Source organism: Amblyomma americanum, chromosome 4 (genome assembly GCF_052857255.1).
Source record: "Amblyomma americanum isolate KBUSLIRL-KWMA chromosome 4, ASM5285725v1, whole genome shotgun sequence".
Lineage (NCBI taxonomy): Eukaryota > Metazoa > Arthropoda > Arachnida > Ixodida > Ixodidae > Amblyomma > Amblyomma americanum.
In genome coordinates this window covers 121750155-121773208 of record NC_135500.1, presented here as the reverse complement: position 1 = coordinate 121773208, position 23054 = coordinate 121750155, and the positions used below count along the sequence as shown (strand labels likewise).

Below are 23054 nucleotides of genomic sequence, written 5' to 3'. Positions count from 1 at the left end.
TATTGCAGTTTTCCAATATTCAAAAATTTTGTCCTAGAATGTTGGACAGGAAGAACACAAGCGTGCGATTTTTGTTTATACCTCAAGCACCTTTCTCTTCAGTCCTGCGTTAAGTGACATCTCTATATATTTTCGAAAGCAACGAAATCAGAGAAAATGAGCGCGGAATTGTGGACATGAGTCATTGAATATTGGAGTTACTAGGCACCAAGTTCGATTTGGTCGACAATGCGGATTAATTTAATCGACCGCAATCAGCAACCTGGCCTGTTTTCGCATACGCGTACATCAGTTAGGGGTAGCCGCTTAAATGGGTTCGAAGCTCAAGTTTTACAACTGCGAAGATTACTCATTTGTACGTTACGAAACACGGTTAAGCGTGGCTACGGCAATGCTCACGAGTTTAACCTCCCTACGAAGCAATACCGGGAAAACTTTCGGCTCGAGAGATTCTGGTTAAAAGCAAAAAAATGTTTATTTTTTTCCACAAGTTACAAATAGTAGGTCGTTTTTAGATTGCGAGAAGTACTCGTGGAAAAGAAAAATGGACAGTTCACAGAAGGAGTCGCCGTAGATAATGGCGGGCCGTACCGTCCTCCTATAGTGGCCGTGGTCAGGAACAGGTCAGTCGCAAATCGAGCTGGCAACCTCAAAATGCCAGATATGCTGAGGCTGAAAAAAAAATATTGAAAGGACGGTTACCACATGATAACGGGAGACTCAACTACATCTCTTAAGGTGTGCGTACTTTACGCAATGTTGGGGCAGAAAATATGAGAGCAACCTCACATCTGTATAGTTGTGGAGTGCTCTTTTTAGTCTTCCACACATAGTGGTCTTAGGTCTAGGTCTGCTCTCCAGTCTGCCGCTCTAGAAGCGCAGTGCCACCGATGATGCTGTCCTCGGGGCGGCGCATTTCGCAGCATCTGTCGCCTATTGACCACGCTGCATTCCTCCGCTCTTGCCGTGCCCTTCCTCCTCCTTCCACGATAACCATGTTCCGGGTGGTTACTGGGGCATGTCTTCCTCCACTGTCGCCCTAACCTCCTCCTCTCGGTGTGTACTCCTTCCACGGCAAACCTCCTTTTCCTTCTGGGGTAACGACTCTCCGGTTAAGTACCGTGCCAACCATGTACCCATTGCGGATTCTCACAATATCGCCAGACTCTCCTCTTTCGAGGGCAATCATCCTCCTATAGAGGATTTGTCCACTCTCACCTCACCCTCCTCCTTCCACTATACCCACCTTCCAGACGATTACCGTTGTAATCATTGTCTCGTTACGTCTTCCAACGCTCTCATCATAAAGCCGCCTTTCATTATAAGCCACCTCGTCGTTCTGGGGTAACCACCCTCTCGGTGGTTTCCGCGGCAACTGCTAACCTGTTTCGTCTGCTTACGCTCTCGGCATACCCTCCTCTTTCCAGGGTAACCACCCTTCGAATGGCTACTGTGGTAACCACCCACCGGTTACGCATTTCTCCGATCACGTGAAACTTTCCTGCATGCATGGTAGCCACCCTTCGACGGGCTCCCATGGCAACGCACCTACCGGTTACGCCGCCGACTACGACATACTACTACGACTTGAAGCCCAGCAACGTGCGCTTAACAGATGTCGATGTAAAAACGTAACAGGAGACATAATCGAACGTCGTAACCACGAGAACACGTAGTTCGTGTCAACGACGCGTTCTGCTGGAATTTTTACCTGCCTTGGAATTCTTATGGTAAGGGGAGGGTTAGGGTATTACGGGGCATGAAGTGCATAATAAGATGTGCATAAGAAAAACGTCACAAGTTCAGAGTGTTTTCCGTAAGTTACTTGTATCTATAAATTTCGCGCAAAAATTTTGAATAATGTGCATGCATTCGATTTTCGCCTAATTAACTACAACTGTACCGGAACCTGTCTATCCGCAAAAATCGATAGGTAAATTTTATCTACTGTTTCGCATGGGCGCAGATTTAGATTTTTTTATTTCAACTCATAGACGAAGTAGAACGTTCACTCATTTCCAATTCCAACTCTGTCGCACGTTCATAGATTAACTTCAACATATCGATACTTCCATGTTTTATTTTACATTTTAGTTATATTATAAGACAGACCTTCGGCGCCGGAAGCCGCAAGGGCAGGCGCACAAGGAGGAAAAATTTTGAACCTGTCTTAACGCTCTTGCGCTCGTGCGTGCTCTTGCAAATATCAACTGATCGCAGGACGTTCTGCGCCCCGTAAGACATCCTTTATAATAATATTAATTTCTAGATTACAACTATCACATAATACTGTCACCGAGAAAAAGTTGACGTAAGCAGCTCTGGTTTACTTGCATTACTTATACGCGCAAGATGTTGTTGAGACGCGCAAGGCAGCAGGCAGAACGAGAGATGAAGACGAAAAACTATCTAGTCCCGAGATGGCTCAAGACTTGCCAACTGCCAGGAAATGCAGTTTAGCCGCGGTACGGCGCCACTAGAGGAGTTAGTAGTGTGACATTGCTCCCCCTCTCTGAAAGACACCGACTCGGTGTGGTAGCAATGGGAGGCAGGACCACAAGGGTAGTCGCACGTGTCTGGCGTGTGGTGTAGACACGCGCGAGGAGCTAGCGGGCTTGGTACGGCTTCATCCGGGCGACGTGGACAACTTCGGAGGTCGACCGTCTAGAAGAGCGAACTATTCCCTGGGAGAGAAATTCGTAGGTAACTTGGCTGAGCTGATGGAGCACCTGCGTAGAAGCTTCTCAGAGCGTCCTCGCATGCGGATCTCCACACCCAGACTTGTTTGCCTGGCAGGTAACGCACATTTCGGTGGCGGAGGTTATAGCGCCGAGCGTCGAGCACTTGCTGGTGCCGGATGCGCTGTCGAGCGAGTTGGTGGGCGGCCTCAGCGTAACGACCAACCTCTGCAGCACCCATAACAGACGAGGTAGGGCTAGCTGGAAGCAGCACTTCATACAGCATGGTTGTGGACTCGCGACCATGTACTAAACGAAATGGAGTGAAGCGTGTCATTTCCTGGACTGCCGTATTATAGGCAAATGTGACGTAAGAGAGTATGGCGTCCCAGTTCCGGTGGACCCGTCGACATACATGGAAATCATGTCGGCGATCGTCTTGTTGAGCCGTTCGGTGAGGCGTTCGTTTGAGGGTGGTAAGCGGTTGTTTTGCGGTGACTGGTGCCGCTCAGGCGCATAACCTCCTGCGTAAGGGCCGAGGTGAACGCTGTTCCCCTGTCAGTTAAAACGATGGTGTGCGCACCGTGACGAAGCACAATGTTTTGAATGAAGAAGTTCGCAATTTCGTCAGCAGTACCACGGGTAAGAGGTTTAGTCTCACAGTATCGGTTGAGGTAGTCGGTGGCGACCACAATGCAGCGGTTACCTAGCGAGGACTCCGCAAATGGACCGAGTATGTCCATGCCGACTTGATGGAAGGGGACCTGAGGTGGACCAATAGGCTGGAGTAGGCCGGCTGGCTTGGTCGGTGGCGTCTTGCGACGCTTGCAGTCGCGGCAAATTAAGTTCTTACGTAACGCTTCACAACTGCAGCAACCCTGTGCCAGTAGTATTTTTGCCGTATTCGTGCCAAAGTTCAATAATAACCCAGGTGACCAGAAGATGGCTCATCATGGCTCGCCTGCAGGACTTCGTCGCGAAGGGCCGTAGGCACGACTAGTAGATAGACAGGTTCTGTTAGAGTGTAGTTTTTTCTTATACAGGACGCCTTCACGTAAACAGAACGACGATAGCCCGCTCGAAAATATTCGCGGGGGAGACTGAGCGCTTCCTTCCAGATACTCAATGAGGGACCGTAGTTCACTGTCGTCTCTTTGGTGTTGAATGAGAGTGGACGTGGAGATGGCGCCAAGAAAAACAGAATCGTCGTTGGGGTCAGCTCGGTTCTCCTCGACAGGAGCACGAGAAAAGCAGTCGGCATCACTATGCTTCCTATCAGACTTATAGACGATGGTGAGTTCGAATTCCTGAAGTCGAAGGCTCCAGCGTGCAAGCCATCCCGAGGGATCTTTTAGACTCGCCAGCCAACACAGCGAGTAGTGGTCACTGAGGACCCTGAAAGGGCGGCCATATAGGTACGGGCGAAATTTGGTTACTGCCCGCACAATGGCCCGGCGTTCTTTTTCGGTGGTGGAATAGTTCGCCTCAGATCGTGACAAGGTGCGTCTCGCATATGCGATTACGCGTTCGAGACTATCCTGCCTCTGGACAAGGACGGACCGCAGCGAGGCCGATGTCGCTGGCGTCTGTGTGTAGTTCAGTGTCGGCTCACTCGTCGAAGTTTCCAAGGATGGGCGTAGTTTGGAGACGGCTGCGGAGGTGTTCAAAGACTTCCTGTTGCTCCAGGCACCAGAAGAACGGTTTGGAATCTTTCGTGAGTCGGGTGAGGGGCTCAGCAATCTGGGAGTTCTGCACAAAACGCCGATAATAGCCGCAGAGACCCCGAAAGCGGCGCACACTGCGCTTATCGGTGGACACAGGAAAAGCAGCCACGGCAGAAGTCTTATCGCTTTAGCGCTCACGATGTGGCCCCGAAACTTCAACTCTCCGAAAGCGAAGTGACACTTTTCGGGCTTCAGGGCAAGACCGGCCGACTGAATTGCTTCTAACACAGCGCGCAGGCGTCTCAGGTGTTCTTAGAACGTGTCAGAGAAGATGACAACGTCATCCAAGTACACGAGACCGGACTGTCATTTGAGATCGTCAAGAATGGTGTCCATCATCCTCTGGAAGGTTGCAGGAGCCGAACACAGGCTGAAAGGGAGCACCCAGAATTTGTACAGACCGTCCGGTGTAATAAAGGCGGCCTTTTCCCGGTCGCGTTCGTCCACCTCGATTTGCCAATAGCCGCTTCGTAAATCTAGCGATGAGAAGTACTTGGCGTGGCGCAGCCTGTCCAGGGAGTCATCAATACGCGGGAGAGGATAAACATCCTTTTTAGTGACTTTGTTTAAACGTCTGTAATCAACGCAGAACCGTAGTGTTCCATCTTTCTTTGCCACTAGAACAACAGGCGACGCCCACGGGCTCGTCGACGGCTGTATCACGTCGTCCTTGAGCATTTCTTGAACTTGGCGGCGAATGGCATCGCGCTCCTTCGAAGAGATGCGGTAGGGCGGCTGACATAACGGCCGTTGGTTGGCGTCAACTATAATTCGGTGCTTTGTGAATGGTGTCTGCCTAGCCTTAGAGGTCGAGGCAAAGCAGTCGCAGAAAGACTGATTAACGCTTTCCAGGCAGCGTACTGATTAGATGGGAGGTTTGTGTCCACGACAGTTTTTATGGGAGTGGTCGGTTCCTCCACTGATGCCGGGGCTCCGGACAAAGCGTGCTGTCTAGCGAATTCGTTGAGTTCCTCGAATACGCAATAGCTGTCCTGCCAGGCAAACACTCAGGTTCAGAGCCAAAAATGGTCACCAAAATTTCGGTTCGGCCATTGTTCAGTTCAACAATTCCTCGAGCAACACAGACTTGCCGACCAAGGAGCAGCGACATGTTTGTTTCGGTGATGCCACGAATTACGGTACTGTTATCGCCATCTACGGTAACAAACATGCTGGATCTTGACGGGATCAAAACGTGGTCGTCATAGACGCGTAACTTAGTCCTGCACGGCTCGGGATCACCGTCAACAGTGGGTTGATTGGAAAATGACACGACCAGCTCCGGAACGTTGCTGACGGAACTGTACTCTCGAAGGAAATCCAAACCGAGTATCAGTTCTTTGGAGCACTCGGGCTGCACAGCAAAGCAACCGGGGAAAGTAGCACCGCGAATCTGTATTCGTGACGTGCAGACGCCATTCGGCGTTACCACATGACCGCCGGCGGTGCGGATCTGTGATCCAGACCAAGGGGTCAGAACCTTTCTGAGGGCCGTCGCTAACCGACTGCTCATTACAGAAAAATCAGCGACGGTTTTCCACAAATGCGGTCACATTGCGATTACCAGCGATTACTGGAATTTCGGCAGACACCAGTCAGTCACAGCACGTCGTTGTCGTTGAGGGCGTTGGGTGAGGTCGTCGGTTAGATCGTAGCAGAGAAGTGTCGATTTCGGCAGAAACCAGTCGGTCACAGCATGTCGTCGTTGAGGTCGTGAGGTCAAGTACTCGTCGGTCGGATCATAGCCACGGTCCGTCCGGTGGAGGCTCTTCACTTGGTCCTATAGCGGCGGCCCTACCCCCGGAGGACGCCGTCTTCAGTTTCCCCGATGTGGGGACGTGCCTCTGAACTGGTCAGAAGACGACGGCGAAGAAAACCGCCTTGGGGATGGCGACCAGGACTGGCGTCGCTGCGAGGTCGGGGGCTGCACATTTTCGGACAGATATTGCTCGATATCTCGCGGCCGTTCTCCGTAGCGTGGTCGAGGTGCGTCAGAGGGAAACCCCCGCAAGCCCATTCTGCGGTAGGGGCAGTGACGGAGGATGTGGCCGGGTTCCCCACAGTGGTAGCAGAGTGGCCTATCGTTTCGCGTACGCCAAACATGCGCTTTTCTCATGGTGGACCGGGACTCATGCGGTACGGCGGGTACAGCTGCAATTGAATACCGCAGGGAAGGCACAGGAATGACGGGGGAAAAGGTTTGCACCACTGGCCCAGGATAGCTTTGTAGTGCTTCACTGTATGTCATCGTGTAGGGCGCCGGCTGCGGAGCTGGTGGCGGCTTAACAACTCCCCGGACTTCATCCCGGACTACGTCCGGTATAGCTGCGACGCTGGCCTGTGGAGCTTCGAAGCGAATTTTCTCAAGTTCTTCGCGTAGCAGTCTCCTCACAAGCTCTCGAAGCTCCTCAGTGGGTAGCGACGTAGGCGTACAGTGGTGAGCGGCTGCTACACTCGCCTGGCGACTATAGTGTGCGCCACGTTCCTCAGAGAACGCTCCAGGCTTGTTGCCTCCTTGGCAAAGTCGGCCACCGTTCTTGGTGGGTCACGTACCAGTCCGACAAACAATTGCTCTTTGACGCCGTGCATTAGGTGGCGTACCTTCTTGTCCTCGGGCATAGCAGGGTCGGCGCGATTGAAGAGTCGCGTCATGTCCTCGATGAACATGGCGACGCTCTCGTTCGGCGGCTGTGACCTCGATTGCAAGGCGACTTCAGCCTTCTCCTTTCGTTCGCTGATGTTGAACGTGGCTAAGAACTCTCGGCGAAAAATCTCCCAGTTAGTGAAGCACCTCCAGTTAGTGAAGCGAGCACCTCCACCAAATATGTCGCCGAGAAACGGTTGACGTAAGCAGGGCTGGTTTACTTGCGTTACTTATAGGCGCAAGACGTTGTTGGGACGTGCAAGGCAGCAGGCAGCACGAGAGATGAAGACGACAAAGTATCTAGCCCCTATATAACCCAAGGCTAGCCAACTGCCAGGAAATGCAGTTTAGCCGCGGTATGGCGCCACTACAGGATCTAGTAGTGTGGCAATATTTTATTCCACTTCCAAAAACGGTACCCGAGAGAATTATGCAAGCCTGGACTACATAGCCTAAATGTACACAGCACGCTGAAAGATTACGGCAGTTATAATTGCTTAAACGTTTATTTAGGGTGAAAACTTACACGTAGCAGAGGAGAAAGGCCTATAATTAGGCGTGGCTGGAGGAGATTAATATATTTGTTAAGGGAAAGACCACATAGCTGGCACCACACAGAGTTGATCTGAAGTATATAGGCGAGACTTTTCTATAGCAGTGGACATATTTAGGCTGACTGTGATGATGATTATGGTATACTTACAGTGAAGAACAGGCTCATGGCTGCAACCTATTCGTTGAAGAAAAAAGTGAGTATAAATGAATGGTCCTTTTCTGTTTCTAAAAAACAGATTTTTTGTGTATCATAACTCCTTGCTTTATTCGTTCAAGAACTTCTGAAATGTTTACGAGGAGAATTAAGGAGTAAAATGCTTGAGAAAATGTTTCACCGCACCCAGAAAAGCTGAAAAACGTTATCGAGGGCGCTCCGAGGTCAGAGAGTCTTTACGCGATTCAAATTCAAAAGGTCACCAACAAAAATAAAAGTAAGCCTAAAGAATAGTCTTATTGCTGGATTCTGAAATGTATTGCATTCCACAAGCCGAAATCTGGCCGTAACTTGGCCCCGTATTCTAGACACTGCACCCGCATCATTACTTTTGAGAGTTTATAGTAAACTCGTGATGGGAGGTCAGCAGTGTGAACAGCCGTAATAATCCGCGGAAATTCGGCACATTTCCTGCAGTTATGATTTGAGCAACGGTACAAGCATTCTACGGATCTTTCCCGCTCATTTATTTCAAAGATCCGTTAAAGAATGTTAAAGAACCGTAGGTGGTCGAAATTTCCGGAGCCCTTCACTACGGCGTCCCTCATAGCCTGAGTCGCTTTGGGACGTTAAACCCCCATAAACCAAACCATATTTCAAAACAAACATAGCTAACACGTTAACTTTCTAAAGGAATGAAAACGTTGGTTTAGGAGATTCAACCTCCCAAAGCGACTCGGGCTTTCAGAGACGCCGCAGTGAAGGGCTCCGGAAATTTCGACCACCTGCGGTTCTTTAACGTGCACTGACATCGCACAGTAGACGCGTCTCTAGCATTTCGCCTCCATCAAAATTTCAGGTGTGCCACTTTTCCTGGAGCGCATTATTGGGTAAAGAGGCCTTGCTTGTCTCGAATGGGAGTCAGAAATAGAAGCGTCTGAGGCACTTACCAGGTCACCTCCTTCGCACATCTTACGCACGGCACAATAGCTGTCCATGCAGGTCAAACTGTGGATAGCCTCGTCCAAGGCGACGCGGGGCTAAAAATAAAGTAAAAAAGACAAAAATGTTACTAGGACACAAAGTATTATTACGGGACACATAATCAGTAAAAAGCGTGGCTTCAATCGAACAGTATTCGAGGCCATGTACAGGAGGGAGCAGCATATATAGGTAGATAATTGTTACCATATATAAATATATATGTATAGAGATAATTATTATATATATATATATAATTATTAGCCTCCCCTCTGCATCGAGGTGGTGGTAAGTGTCATCTATACATTAAATCCGATAGCGTGCTCAATATCTTCGGGTTGACTGCCAATTTGCTTCCCATTTCTTAATAATTCTCTTCACCTTCTCTTTCAGTCCTCTACTAGTCTCTTGTTTCTATTTTTTTTTAACTTGAGCATGCCCTGGCTATTCCGAAACCCTAGTGCCTCGCGGATTCCTGCGACGGCATCGTGCACTGAGGCTTAGAGGGTCTCACTCTGAATAAGATTATGTCTATTGTCTCCCTGTCTCGCATGCAGTAGCACCAAACGTCATGCCTAGTGCCAAGTTTATGCCGGCAACACTGCGTCCTGAAGCCCCCAGCCCTGGCCTCGAAATATAAACCACCTCCTTTAGAACTATCAAACAATTCAGATTTAGCCGTCCTATAGAGCTCCAACGCCGGCTTATCCAGTGTTTTCTATTGCCGGTGAGTTTTTTATGAGGATTGCAGTTTCTGTTTCAAGGTTGTCTTGCTATCAGTTTCTTCCCTTTGACATTTGTATTCATCGGCAAACCATGCATTTCTTCGCCTCCATGTACCCTCTGTACTGCACCGCAATAAGTACCTGAAAACTTTTGCCACCCATCGCTTCTCATTCACATGCCTCAAGTGTTCTTCATACTGCACCTTACTTTTTGTCTCACGCGCATCGAATGTTTACCACCTCATATCACCTTGAACTGCTTCGTTAGTAGTGTTTCCATGTTCACCCAAAGCAAGCCTACCAACTGTCCTCTGCTTTATTGTCCATTGTTTTGTGCAGCAAGGCAGCACCACCTAACGTAAGCCGCTAGGCTCGAGTTGGGTGTCCAATGCGCGCGCGCGGCAAGAAGAGGCAGGTGCAGCTCTTCGCTTCACTTCGCTTCTTCGCTTCCGCCGCCAGGGCCGCGCTGCGTGCATACTTGGTTTTAATATTGCGTTGCCACAGTGGCCAATGCAGTGCCGTGCCATCGTGTCTCACTCGCTTAACGAGGCCACCCGAGAGCCACGCGAGTGATGGCGGGTGATCGCGCGTTTTCAAATACGCACCAAGCCCCGCAGCCGTATGTTTCTTTGCTTGTCTTGCGCGCTGTGTGTTCAGTAACAACGGATGACGTATTTCGTATTCGTACGCAACGGCTAACTTGGCTATCTCTGCGAGTGAGTGCACAGGGGCATGGAAGCTTGCTACGTCGCTGCGGATATAGAAAAATAAGTGACTGCTGCGAGACCGCTTCAGTAGCGTCTGTGAACGCGTATCTTTATAAGCCCAAGTGTGCCTTCTCTCGCACGACAGAAAGAAAGGAAGCACGCGCTTAATGAAAAGAACCGCAAATTTATTTAAACGATACAAGCGTGCGGAATACTAACAAGCAAAATTTAAAAAAAACTCCAATTTTCAGATTCATGCACCAATGTTTGTGTCGAGAACAATGAAGCGAGATAGGAATAAAGCGGAAGAGCAGGTGACATATGGGACAGTTAAATAGAACCACAAACACTGATCATGAATTTTGGAATTATTGAACTAATTAAATAAAGATTGCATAAAAAACTACGGGCAGGGATGAACTGAGATAAGAACAGGGCATTGTGGAAAAACCATGAGCTGGTTTGCGTACAGGAGTTCTAGTAGTAGCACTGAGTGGCTAAGTGATACTTCGCAGATTCCTCCACTGAGTATAGGTTCGGACCCCTCTCAGCCGCTTTAAAGCTAGCAATTCTGCCGAGCAAGGAGTTGTAGAAGGCACCAACAAGGCCATCGCCGCATTTCGTGACAATGACCTCCCATCATTGAGAGGATTTGTAAGAGCTCCTGGAGAAGGCAAACTTGTCTAACAAAGGGATCAATAATATAAAAGGCAAGGAAGAATAGGAAATCGCCCGGGCCTGTCGACTGGCGACAACTAAGCCACTATCACTGCCACGTGAAGACGCAAGAGTGGTCATAGTTATAGATGCCACAAATATAGTGCGAAAGCACTCTTCCGAGGGGTAAACCGCGAGCACGATCTGTCTGTCTGTCTGTCTGTCTGTCTGTCTGTCTGTCTGTCTGTCTGTCTGTCTGTCTGTCTGTCTGTCTGTCTGTCTGTCTGTCTGTATGTCTGTCTGTCTGTCTGTCCGTCCGTCCGTCCGTCCGTCCGTCCGTCCGTCCGTCCGTCCGTCCGTCTGTCTGTCTGTCTGTCTGTCTGTCTGTCTGTCTGTCTGCCTGCCTGTCTGTCTGTCTGTCTGTCTGTCTGTCTGTCTGTCTGTCTGTCTGTCTGTCTGTCTGTCTGTCTGTCTGTCTGTCTGTCTGTCTGTCTGTCTGTCTGTCTGTCTGTCTGTCTGTCTGTCTGTCTGTCTGTCTGTCTGTCTGTCTGTCTGTCTGCCTGTCTGCCTGCCTGCCTGCCTGCCTGCCTGCCTGCCTGTCTGTCTGTCTGTCTGCCTGCCTGCCTGTCTGTCTGTCTGTCTGTCTGTCTGTCTGTCTGTCTGTCTGTCTGTCTGTCTGTCTGTCTGTCTGTCTGTCTGTCTGTCTGTCTGTCTGTCTGCCTGTCTGTCTGTCTGTGCGTGCAGGACTAGACAAAAATGTTTCACAAAAACCTTTCATTTCTTCGTATGCATTTTTGCCAAAACTGCGTCGCGCTACTGTCTGTACTCTTGGAATCAGTGAATTTTAACTTTTTTCTGTGTCTTGCCTCAAGCTATGTTATCATCGCAAGAAATTTCAATGCTATTACGTTCGCTATTGCAAACTTGTTCTGAATTCAGTGCTGTCATTCCATCGACAACGCCTTACTGACACTAGAAGACATTGAAACTGAAAAGCCGCTGTAAATGTGTGGCGCAGAATTTGATGCGGACAATACGTTTTAGGAGAAAGGAGTGATATCTCGTACCATGACCTTGAAAGTCATTTAAATGTTTATTTACATAACTCTTGTACGCTTTCGGTGTTTTCCCGCAAACTTCTGCCTACAGCAAAGGTATGAACGGTGATATTGGGTTTTCAACCTACCGGAGGTATCACCGCTTTTTACGCAAAATGAACATGCGGATCTCAAATTAAAATCCAGCTTACTCCTAACTGCTCAAAACGGAGACACGATTAGAGTAAATTCTGCAAACTCACCGATTCAGGAAGATAGCTGCTGATGCAGTGAAGTTTCATTTCGAGTGGCTCATCATCCATAACTGTCAAAGGTAACGAGACAAGATATCACGAGAAAATTTCATAATCACTCGAAGCGAATGTATGTCCAAGACTACTAAATTATACGAATTGCGCATGGCACGGTAGATGCAGTTTCACCATCCTGTGTGCGTGAAAACGGCGTGAAACATCCATATGCCCTAGAATGCTTTACTTGAAAGGACACTAAAGGGGAATAATGAATCAGCGCCGGCAGACGTGTTAGCGCCATAGTGGTGGCGAATAGTCCTTTTTATTGCGATTACAAAACCATAAAACTACGCTAAACCGCCGCGGTGGCTCAGTGGTTAGCGCGCTCGACTACTTATCCGGACTTCCCGGCTTCGAACCCGACCGCGGCGGCTGCGTTTTTATGGAGGAAAAACGCAAAGGCGCCCGTGTGCTGTGCGATATCAGGGCACGTTAAAGATCCCCAGGTGGTAGAAATTATTCCGGAGCCCTCCACTACGGCACTTCTTCTTTCCTTTCATCTTTCCTTTCTTCTTTCATTCCCTCCTTTATCCCTTCCCTTACGGCGCGGTTCAGGTGTCCAACGATATATGAGACAGATACTGCGGCATTTCTTTTCCCCAAAAACAAATTATTATTATTATTAAAACTACGCTAAAGTGACGTACACGAAGCGTGGCAACAGGTGATGTTGTGCTGCTTGAGCTAGTGGCGCCTCTATGTACATTTTCTAAAGACGCTATTTCAGTAGGCTATTACCGATGAAATAGCGAGAGCAGCGCAACATACGTAGCCGACCATGCGAAATTTCATAATTAAAATAGCGCACAAAAAACGGTCGATAGAAAGGCTAGACGCAAAAATGACCGCGAAATTTTTCTTCTTGCAATCTGTCTGGCAGCATGTCGCCTCTGGCCGCCGGGGTGGCTGAGTGGTTACGGCGCTCGGCTGCTGGCCCGGAAGGCGCGGGTTCGATCCCGGCCGCGGCGGTCGAATTTCGATGGAGGCGAAATTCTGGAGGCCCGTGTACTGTGCGATGTCAGTGCACGTTAAAGAACCCCAGGTGGTCGAAATTTCCGGAGCCCTTCACTACGGCGTCCCTCATAGCATGAGTCGCTTTGGGACGTTAAACCCCCATAAACCATAAACCAAACCAGCATGTCGCCTCTGTATAGACCAAGTGGCGAACTCCAAGGTCTCAGCGGCATTAATACTATCGCCCTTTATAGGCGGACGGTAAAGCGATTTTGTTCTCAATTCACCTGTCGAATCAGCCTCTTGGCGCAGGTTTTGAAATGCCAATGTGTCTTTTTTTAGTGCGCAGTCATGTAAATACGTGCGTGTATGCATGTCGTCAATTTGGGATGCATGATGCGAGCCCATGATCATGTATGTTTTGGGGGGAGTAAAAGGCGCATATGCTTTCCGATGTGCTCAAAAGTATCTGCGCTATGCTGAAAAGTATCTAAGTACCACATGCATGCACCAAAACCTCTTATTTAGCTTATTAAAGAAAAAAAAAGAGTCTCACTTCGGGTAATCATGCACGCAGCTCTTAAAGCACCGCCAACGAAATATGAATTTTGCCGCTCTTTATTCGAAGGTTCGTTCTTAATGGCGATATGCAGCTTACTTGGTATTAACGGTTCACGCGCTTCCGCGATGTAAATGTTTGATCAGCTGATATTTGCTTCTCAAGACAACATGTACAGGGTCGTCCACTGTTAGTACGAACACGGCTCACCGTGGCCGCACTCAATGGAGCGGGAGTGCATCCGGAGCGACCGCGCCCCCGCTTTGTAGCGTCGTCTGCTACAAAGCGGGAGCAAGGTGTAAGGCGCTGAAGTCGCGCTACGCGGAGCACGGCAACGCTGAGGCGTGTTCGTAATAACAGTGGACGACCCTGTACATTCCCTTACTGCAGCTATAGCCAGCTGGCAGCAGACGAAACGTTTGCTGAACGCACCCTATTTTCCGCTTACAACAAGGAGCAAGTGATTCACGAACGTAGAAATCGCAACTACAAAAGGAGAGTCAACCACGATGGTTGTTTGCGGTCGTGATTACGGCGTACTTAGTGAGCAAGCACGCGCTAATTAACAGCACAGCTTGCCGTTCGGTGAGGAATTCGCGTTAAGGTTTTTAAACGAAAAGCTTCACTACGCCAGCTTTTCGAGCAGTCAGCGGGGCCGCAAGTTTGACCTTGAATGTAGCTAGAGGTCAGACCATGATTTTAACTGATGGTAGTCAGGTTCGACTCCAAGGAAGTCCTTAAGCTCAAGGTCATGGTAAAAAAAAAAAGTCAAAGGTCAAATATCAATGCTCAATGTCAAGGGTTAGAGGCTAAAGTCGAGATAGTTGGTGTAATAGCCGCTGGTGTCGCTGCGGTACCTGATGTCATATAAAAGAGGACGAGCAAGAAGTCGAGGGGTATATAAGCGCGTGTGTCCACGCTCACTGCCAGACGCCTGAGCTATGGAGGAAGATGAACATCTTGCTGTAGCCGCGCGCCGAGAAGTCATGGTCGCGACGTTTATGTCGTTTCGAAGAAAGCGAGGTGTTTAACAAATAAACAAATGCGTACTGCTGTGTGTGTGTCAGTATGCTTATCTATGGAAACCGCCAGTCGCTCGACGACAAACGTAGCCAGGGAGATGCAGCTTTTCGCTTCCGACCAGGGCTAACCAGAACTAAACCACCAGCAATTTTTTTGTTACTCAGATGTTCTGTTGAATGTATATACATTATTGCGCGACAGCAGCCTGCATGAATTTGAGTATCTCTCGAAGTTTACCTGTAAACTTCACGACGCCGCGCAACGCATCCAAGGCGAAACGTTCGCGATGTAGTAATCATCGATGTTTACGTGCCTGAGTGTGATAGGCATTTTGTCCTGCTGTCTGCGGCTGCCCTTAATTATTTGGCGTAGTTTATTTCGTTTCCACACAGCTCATGTATGTCGTACCCGCGCGTTTCAACGAGACGAAGCCGCACGCCATGCAGCTTGTCCCTTGGCGTCGTCACGACAGGCTCGGCCGGCGAGCTGGGTTCTTGTCCTGGCAGCGTTTACTTTCTTTGGAAATGGCAGTTCTGATTGGTCTGAGATCTCCATTGCAACTGCTTCGTAGAATTCATCATCATGATCAGCCTGACTACACCCACTGCAGGGCAAAGGCCTCTCTCATATTTCTCCAATTAACCCTCTCCTTTGCCAGCTGAGCCCACCGTATGCCTCGCAAACTTCTTAATCTCATCCGCCCACCTAACCTTCTGGCACTCCCTGCTACGCTTCCCTTTCTTAGAATCCACTCCTTTACGCTTAAGGAACAGCGGTTATCTTGCCTTCGCATTAAATGTCCTGCCCAAGCCCATTTCTTCCTATTGATTTGACCTATGGTGTCATTAACGCGCGTTTGTTCCCTCACCCACTCTGCCCGCTTCCGGTTTCTTAACGTTACACCCATCATTTTTCTTTCCATGGCTCGCTGCGTTGTCCTTAACTTAAGCTGAACTCTTTTCGTTAGCCTCCACGTTTCTGCCCCGTAGGTGAGTACCGGTAAGATTATGCTGTTGTACACTTTCCTCTTGAGGGAAATTGGTAAACTGCTATTCATGATCTGAGAGAACCTGCCATATGCGCTGCACCCCATTCTAATTTTTCCAGCGCAGTTTGAATGTGGAAGGGTTTCGGCTCTTGTATTCCGGATTTTCTCACAACTCAGCCACCACAAATGTCGGTTATGTTCTCGAGAAATTAACTATTCGCCTTGCTTATTTCCGCATTTCCCTTTAGTGTACTTTCAAGCTTGAGACCTGGCATTGGTAGCTTCTGAAGGAGCTGCCGAAAGTCTCAACGCGGTCAGAACCTGGAGTGAATCCTATTAACTCTCTGAAAAATTGCCTGATGCCACATGCCGTATTCGCAAAGAACAAATTCCAGCCAAAATTTACGCATGAAATTTACCTCCATGAGCAGTAGCGTTACACGCATTACATTCATCGTTTCAGACTCATTCTATAAAGATCTGAACAAACTACGCTCAAGTTTACTAACAAATCCGCCGCAATAAGATATTAGTAAAATCTACACTGAATAATAAATTAGTCACAACAAGATATAACGCTCGAGATTTGTGGCTTGGAAGCTCAAACTGAGGACGCAAGCAAGCGTGAACTCATATTATTGATTTTGACGGCATTTGAACGTAAGAGGCATCAAGGCGTACCGAACGAGTAAAGCATGGATAGTACTAGTTCTGAACTCTATGCTCTCGCTTTGACATAGGGAGTAATCAAGGCTGGAAAATGAATATCTAACAGCCTATAAGGTAAAAATAGTGGCCATCGTTTAGAGACAAAATTTTCGTGGCGCATTGTAGATACAACGTCTCGCGAAAGGACGTCAGTACAACTCTACGGCCTGAACAACTGCACGCAAACTCTCTGCATATTTATGAATTAAGTAGCTGCATCGGATTCAGCCGCAAATAGGCAAGAGGCGAGGACTTTGACTTAAGCCTAAACGCTTAAGCAAGCCTCCCCACATGTATGCTGACACACATCATCCATAGAATCTCATGTATGTGCCCGATTCCTACCCGAGATTTCTCAGTAAAATGAAGATCACACTAAGTGTTAAATTAAACACAAACGCAAGTATAGAGGGAGCGCAGGATCTTCCCCTCTTGTGACCGGAAGCATTGCGAGGCCATTCACATTCCCAGTTCTCCCGTGGACCATGCCGTAACAAGCATTGGCAGCATCACGTGCGTGTGATTCCTGCTTTGTGACGAGCTTCTCATTGAGTCAGCGTGCTCAGCGCGTGTCGTTTAGAGAGACCCTAGCTGATACGCGGATTTCAAGCACATGCAAGTTCGGTTCGCCGCTCTCAGCGCCCGGGAAATGTAACCAGCCAAAAGAGAATACCTGTTGCAAAATAAAAGAAATCCGGGAGATAGTCACTTCGAAAATAGGTGCGCTGAGGCGGCGAATGCGTAAAAAAAGTTATGCTAGCCTTGATGCTGGACAAACACATACTGAAGATCTAATAGCAATCCCTGGATACTCCGAAACAGAAGCGATGCTCGACACGCATTATTGAAATATACGCAAAGCGTTACACAGTGCCTTGTACGGCCCAGTGTTGAAAGCTGACTACAGCGTCTAGTTTTAGTCATTCTTTAATAACTCATTATAAACCTTATCCAATAGTGCATGGAAGCAACCTATTTCTTCCTCTCAATTCTTAGTTCAAAAGTTCATATGAGAGATGTGACGAAACTCGGCGTGTTGATGACGTCCCATCTTCTGTTTTGTACTCGTCACGTCATAAGTAAAACCCCGTTATGGCCTATAGCTTCTCATGTGCACGCAGAGAACAGCTGCAAAAAGTATTGAAGGCAGTGAAGCAACTTCAGTGACCCGCTCACTACTTGGTAAGGTGCAGCCACTGAAACCGCTTACACTCGTTTGGTTTCTGTACTTACTTACTTCAGTGAAAAATAAACAAAAAGACAATGTGCCATAAACAGTTTCTCCTTGAAATACAACCGAGTAGGGGACAAGCTTTTGCATTTTAATTTTGACTGTGCTTCTGTAAGCTTAGAACTTTTCGCAAGAGCGAGGACGTACTTTTTTATACGTTTTCTTATTGGTCTATGCGCGATAGCGGAACGGGCGCCTTCAGCTACGAGAACAGACGTTTGTTGGAGATCTCCGGTAACTAGATACACGCAGCCGAGCGCGGGAGTTTTATGGTGGTGAAGAGGCGCGTGACTTCAATGCCGCGGCGGCACGCTATACAACTCGCACGGAAAAGAAAAAAGAGACAAGAAAAGATCTTCAGCAATTGAAGAGATCCCTTATAGTGCCGCTGTGCAATGATGCAGTGGCCACATCGGCTATGGGCATGGGATATGTCTCCCTGACATTGCACCTCTACTCAGCTTCCTTTTCCTCATCTCTCTGCAGCTCGTGTGGACGACAGAATTCTTGAGACTGCTCTTCTTTTGACGTCACTCAGACATCGGAGAACGTAATCGCGCTTTGTCTTCCTCACAAGAATGACGTTGACGGCTTCTTTGGCATACTTTCAAAACATTCTAGTATGAGAAAATACATAGCTGAGCGTTTGGCCGGTGGCTTATAAGCTTTCTAGGTTCACGGGCGCTTCGTCGTTTCGTGTTTAACACGGGTCACTATTAACTGTTGTGACTTTGCGTGGTCCGGTTAAGTTCGCAAATATTCTAATTTCCCACGCTTAGCTCTCTCGTAACCCTCTTCTCTTTTATCTTGCCACAGTATACAGAAGCAGATGAGATCATGACTCCTCAGGCCCACATCTCCGCCCTTCTCACTAAGTAAACATCGTTTTCCCTTCAGTTTCTCAGACCTCTTTCACTTGCGATGGAAGTACCAGGTGCATACAGCCGTGGCGCAAGGCGCTTTCCCTAGTGTCTAAATGGTAGAAGCTGTGCACACTGTAGAAGCTTCACTATGCTTGCTTTCTTGTGAAAATCACCCACCACGATTTCTTCCCCGCTCAGAAGACCAGCACAACCGGGACGGCACGATGATATTTGTGGTGATAATTATGTACCATCTCCTGCCGAGCTGCTTTGAACTTGAGAAGAGCTGAAATTTCGGATGTGGCAGGTATCATCGCTTTGAGTTCCTGAGCCCATGAGAGCGGGAGTGGCAGAAGCCATTTTTTTACTGGTGTGGTCCTGTAGGCCAGATGCTTTGCATAGAATTCATCATGGGCAACTGAAGATGAAATGATGATTTTGACAATAGCTTCTTCCATTAGTTTGTTAACAGCGTATTAGGTACGAGTGGTTTCGGTTTGAATCTGTAGCCGTACGCAAAGGCAGCAAATTTTAAACGTTATATGCAATAAAACTGTTGCCTGTTGATCAAAACAACGATCTCACGAATGTCCTAGTATACAAAGACAAACTTCTAGTTGTTCATCTCAGGTGTGGCCGTCGACTTCATTCCGACCTCGATTTTCGGGTTACCGGAGTAGTTGTAAGCAATGACCAATCTTTTTTGTCCTTATAGAACACGTAGATTGCAACTTTTTGCCAGACCCTTTGAGTAAATGTGGGTCGAACCTGTTTATCAATGCCTCACCACAAAAACTCGTTATCAACGCCAACCCAAGCAGCTCAGAACTCTCAAGGTGATAGGCATGTTGTGCATGGGTTACGCGCCGCCTCAACTAAAATCAACTGCTTTTGTAACGTACGTTCGACCCATGCTCGAATACGCATGTGCGGTGTGGGACCCATGACAAACAACACGGAGCAATAAGCTTCAAAAATTCAAAAACAGGGCTTCAAGGCCTGTCCTACGTCGATACTCCAGAGGTGATAGCTTTACCGATATGAAAAACTAATTAGAGTAGGAAAGTCTTTCTGCTCGAAGAAGAAAACTGCGCCTTAAACTGCTGTATCAAATATTTCATGAGAAAACCGGCGTTCAAAAGGAAAAAATATTTACACAGGCCCCATTATGTCTCTTCTCGTACTGATCACTGCTTTAAGATTTTGGAATACCGTACCAGAACTAATGTGTGTGCAAATTCATTTTTTGTACGTTCTATCAGTGAATGGAATCGCCTTTAAGGTCAGCAAGTCTGCTGTATGAATGAAAATGTGTTTTTTTTTCATCATTGTAACCCCCCTTCTGTCACGCCTTTGGGCTAAGCGGGGTAAAAATTGATTAAAGAATAAAGATCATCCCTAGATTACCCTCCTGCATGATTCTAGGCCTTCATGATCATGAATCCTCTACTCGAGCCGATATAACTACAACCGTCAAAGTTTACCACACGATAGGCATCTTGTCCGCCGCATCGTAAATAAGCACACCGAGCTTCACGACGCTCAAGTGAACAAGTACAGGCTTCAGGTCAATAGTGAAATTCTTTATGCAGTTTCATATTAAGCCATATTCAAAGACGCCCTCTAAACTTTGTGCTGCATGCCTATATTGTGCAAAATTACTCTCAAAGTTCACATACACACGCCCACTGAGCGCCTGTACTCCACAGAGCTCCTCATACATTTGGGAGACCACCAGCAACAGCATGAATACTGGCAGAGTGTCCATCTTTCAAGAGCAAAAAATGGGCTAGAAGATCCTTCAACAAGCTACTCACAGTGCCATTGATACTCCCATCATTACTCCCTTTCTCCGCTTACAAGTAACCTCCAAATCATCTTTCTTTCAAAAGACATCGGCCAATACAAAATCGAGCAGATGCGCTGGCCGCATTACCGACCACGCTAATCCCCTTAAATCGACAATCGTCCGCACGGATACTTCACGAACTCAGGCCAGAGCGGCTGCTAGCTCTATTCCACGTGGCCGCCAGATCGCAAGACACCCTCAGTCCTTACACTGGTCCACCTCCTACTGCTTTCCTTGAAACGCTCTCGACAATCAACAACAAGCAGTACCCTTCGGCGGTGCGAAATATACCGGTTCAGTGCAATGTATACGCGCAATTGATACAGGTAACATTTCTGTAAGCTGTATATGATATGCAAGAGACTTCAAGCAAACATCGTCTCCGTAGATTCCCACAGAGGTAGATTCCTGGTCATACTGCGAATCAAGGCATGCAAGTTGTTGCATCACCTCACTGGCGAACTACAAAATTGGCGTTCTAGTTTAGTTTAGCTTATAGGGCTTAACGTCCCAAATCGACTCAGGCTATGAGGGACGCCGTAGTGAAGGGCTTCGGAAATTTCGGCCACCTGTGGTTCTTTTACGTGCACTGACATCGCAGAGTACACGGGCTTCTAGCATTTCGCCTCCATCAAAATTTGACCGCCGCAAAACTGGGGTTCTGGAATGCCCTGTCCTTACCCTTGCTATTTCAACTATTGATTTAGAGTAAATTTGACTGAGCTACCGAGTGTAGGCGTCGGTGTGTACCGAAGGCTTAAGATATGAGTAGTCGACGTGCTGAAAGCTTCTTTTGCTTTTTTTATAGAGCAAAGACCTTGCGCTAAAAACTGTCGATGTAACTCTTTATTGTGGCAATAATAACGGTTCCACCTACGGACACAATTTTTCATCTGATCAGCAGGTATAGCCGTCAACAAAAAAAATACGCCTATAATTTTGCTTCTAAGCCGTGTAGGGGAACTCCTGTAGCGCCCGACAAAGTCGTAACTTTCTGGTGAAGTGGGCGGGGTGAGAACGTGCGTTTCTGCTTTTAGAAGATCTCAAATTTCGCGGATGCTTAACATGCCAAGAACCATGACCGACAAAAAGAAATATTCCACTCAAAGACGAAGGCTGAATAACTTCTCGTAACCATATATTTGTAAAACCCAGCTGCTAGAGACATTGCTCCCGAGCTTACCACAGAGTTCTTGGATAATATTCGAAGCAGCAGCCACGAATGTAGCCAGAAGCAGGGAAGAGGCGAAGACTGCTTTCATGATGTTGGATCACAGCGGGACGGCCTTGCCGCGGTAGCAGAACTGCTCGGATGTGCACCGGCACACACCGACTGTCGAAAATCTTATATGCTCGCTCTCCATGTCAGTTTCTTCCAGGAAATAACGAATTCACAAACTGTTTTAAGACAAAACAGAAACGAATAAACATACAGCGGAGGATATGGGACTACTCTGATTGGCCTGGCGGTGGCGAGATTTTCCGCCCCGGCACTCCAATCGTACAGCGCGTAAGAGGAGCCGCCAACGCTTCGCGCACGTGATCGCTGCATGATCTGTCAAGAGAGTTAGCGCTTGAAGCGTCCTTCATGGAGAGGGAGCCCCCGGTATTTGCATTCAAAGGACTGCTACGGCACGCTCACCGCTTCCCAGCGCAGGACGGGAGCAGCTAGTCAAAAAAAGCACTCGATAGCTGCGTGACTCAGTCCAGTGCACGCAGCGGCGTGAAATCCGTTGGCTTCATTTCTCTCGCCTCTTGTTCCCAGGCATACGCGGCAGATTTTGAAGAGGCGAGAAATTTCATTTAATGTTGTAGAGTCACCGCTGACGTGCACTGGGGCCTTCCAACTTCATTTTTGATTTGTTCTTTTATTCCTCCCAATGCTTATACCAGTGTAGACGCGTCTACAGCAAAGGCAAAATCTACCACGAAATGTTCTCGGGTTGAAGAAGAACCGATCCAGCCCAAAGTAAGCGGTGATTGATCAACGACTGCGCGGGAATTGTATAGGCCTCGATCGTGAACTAGCGTCGTACGTCGCACATCCGGACGCTACTCGCACGAAAGGGCGTGCATTGGCATGCGCCATGCAGGTGCGAGCAGGGAAAGGCTATCACCGCACACATCACTCATTCACACTGCTGTGACTTCTGCCTGCGCGGTGATGGCGTCCTTGGCAGTACGCATACTCGGTCGTTTGTCGCGTTTAATAAATTGCGCAAGAACGCGAGAACTTTCATGCAGATTAGTGTAGAACCCGGTAAGGTTTCGCTTGCGCAGGAGGAAAAATAGTACTGTCGAGTTCGGATATATCGAACACGGATATCCAGAATTACTGACCATATAGAAAACACAGATTATCTCCTTGAAAATTCTGTGTAAAGTACAGGGAAGGCGAGCGCTATATCATGCTGCAATTTTGCCAGTAATTCGATATATTGAAAGACAAGGACCGACCCTGCGAGTGGCGCACTCTCGGAGCTCGGAGATAGGTTGGCGGCGCTGCCTTGGGCACCTCCAGGCAACGCAAGCGATGTGAATTAGTGTGACGAGGTAAACGTATGATGTACTTTAGGGCGGCCTTTGGTCTCTCGTGCTCATTTTCGCACAACCTATCACAGCCATGCGGTGAAACCGACCTAAATAAAGGCTATAGCGGAGGCCTTCTCCTCACGCGCTGCGCTGCCGAAGGCTTGGCGGACA

At 48.1% G+C, this 23054-nt stretch overlaps 1 protein-coding gene across 1 annotated transcript; it reads right to left on the bottom strand.

Moving 5' to 3' along the window:
- Positions 1-513: 513 nt before the first annotated feature.
- LOC144130338 (antimicrobial peptide microplusin-like) lies at positions 514-21617 on the bottom strand. The gene is made up of 5 exons (XM_077664269.1): positions 21535-21617; positions 12126-12187; positions 8706-8795; positions 7750-7776; positions 514-672 (listed from the first exon to the last, which is right to left on the bottom strand). The coding sequence occupies exons 1-5, from the start codon at positions 21611-21613 to the stop codon at positions 625-627; spliced, it is 306 nt and encodes a 101-aa protein (XP_077520395.1). The 5' UTR covers positions 21614-21617; the 3' UTR covers positions 514-624.
- Positions 21618-23054: the final 1437 nt, after the last annotated feature.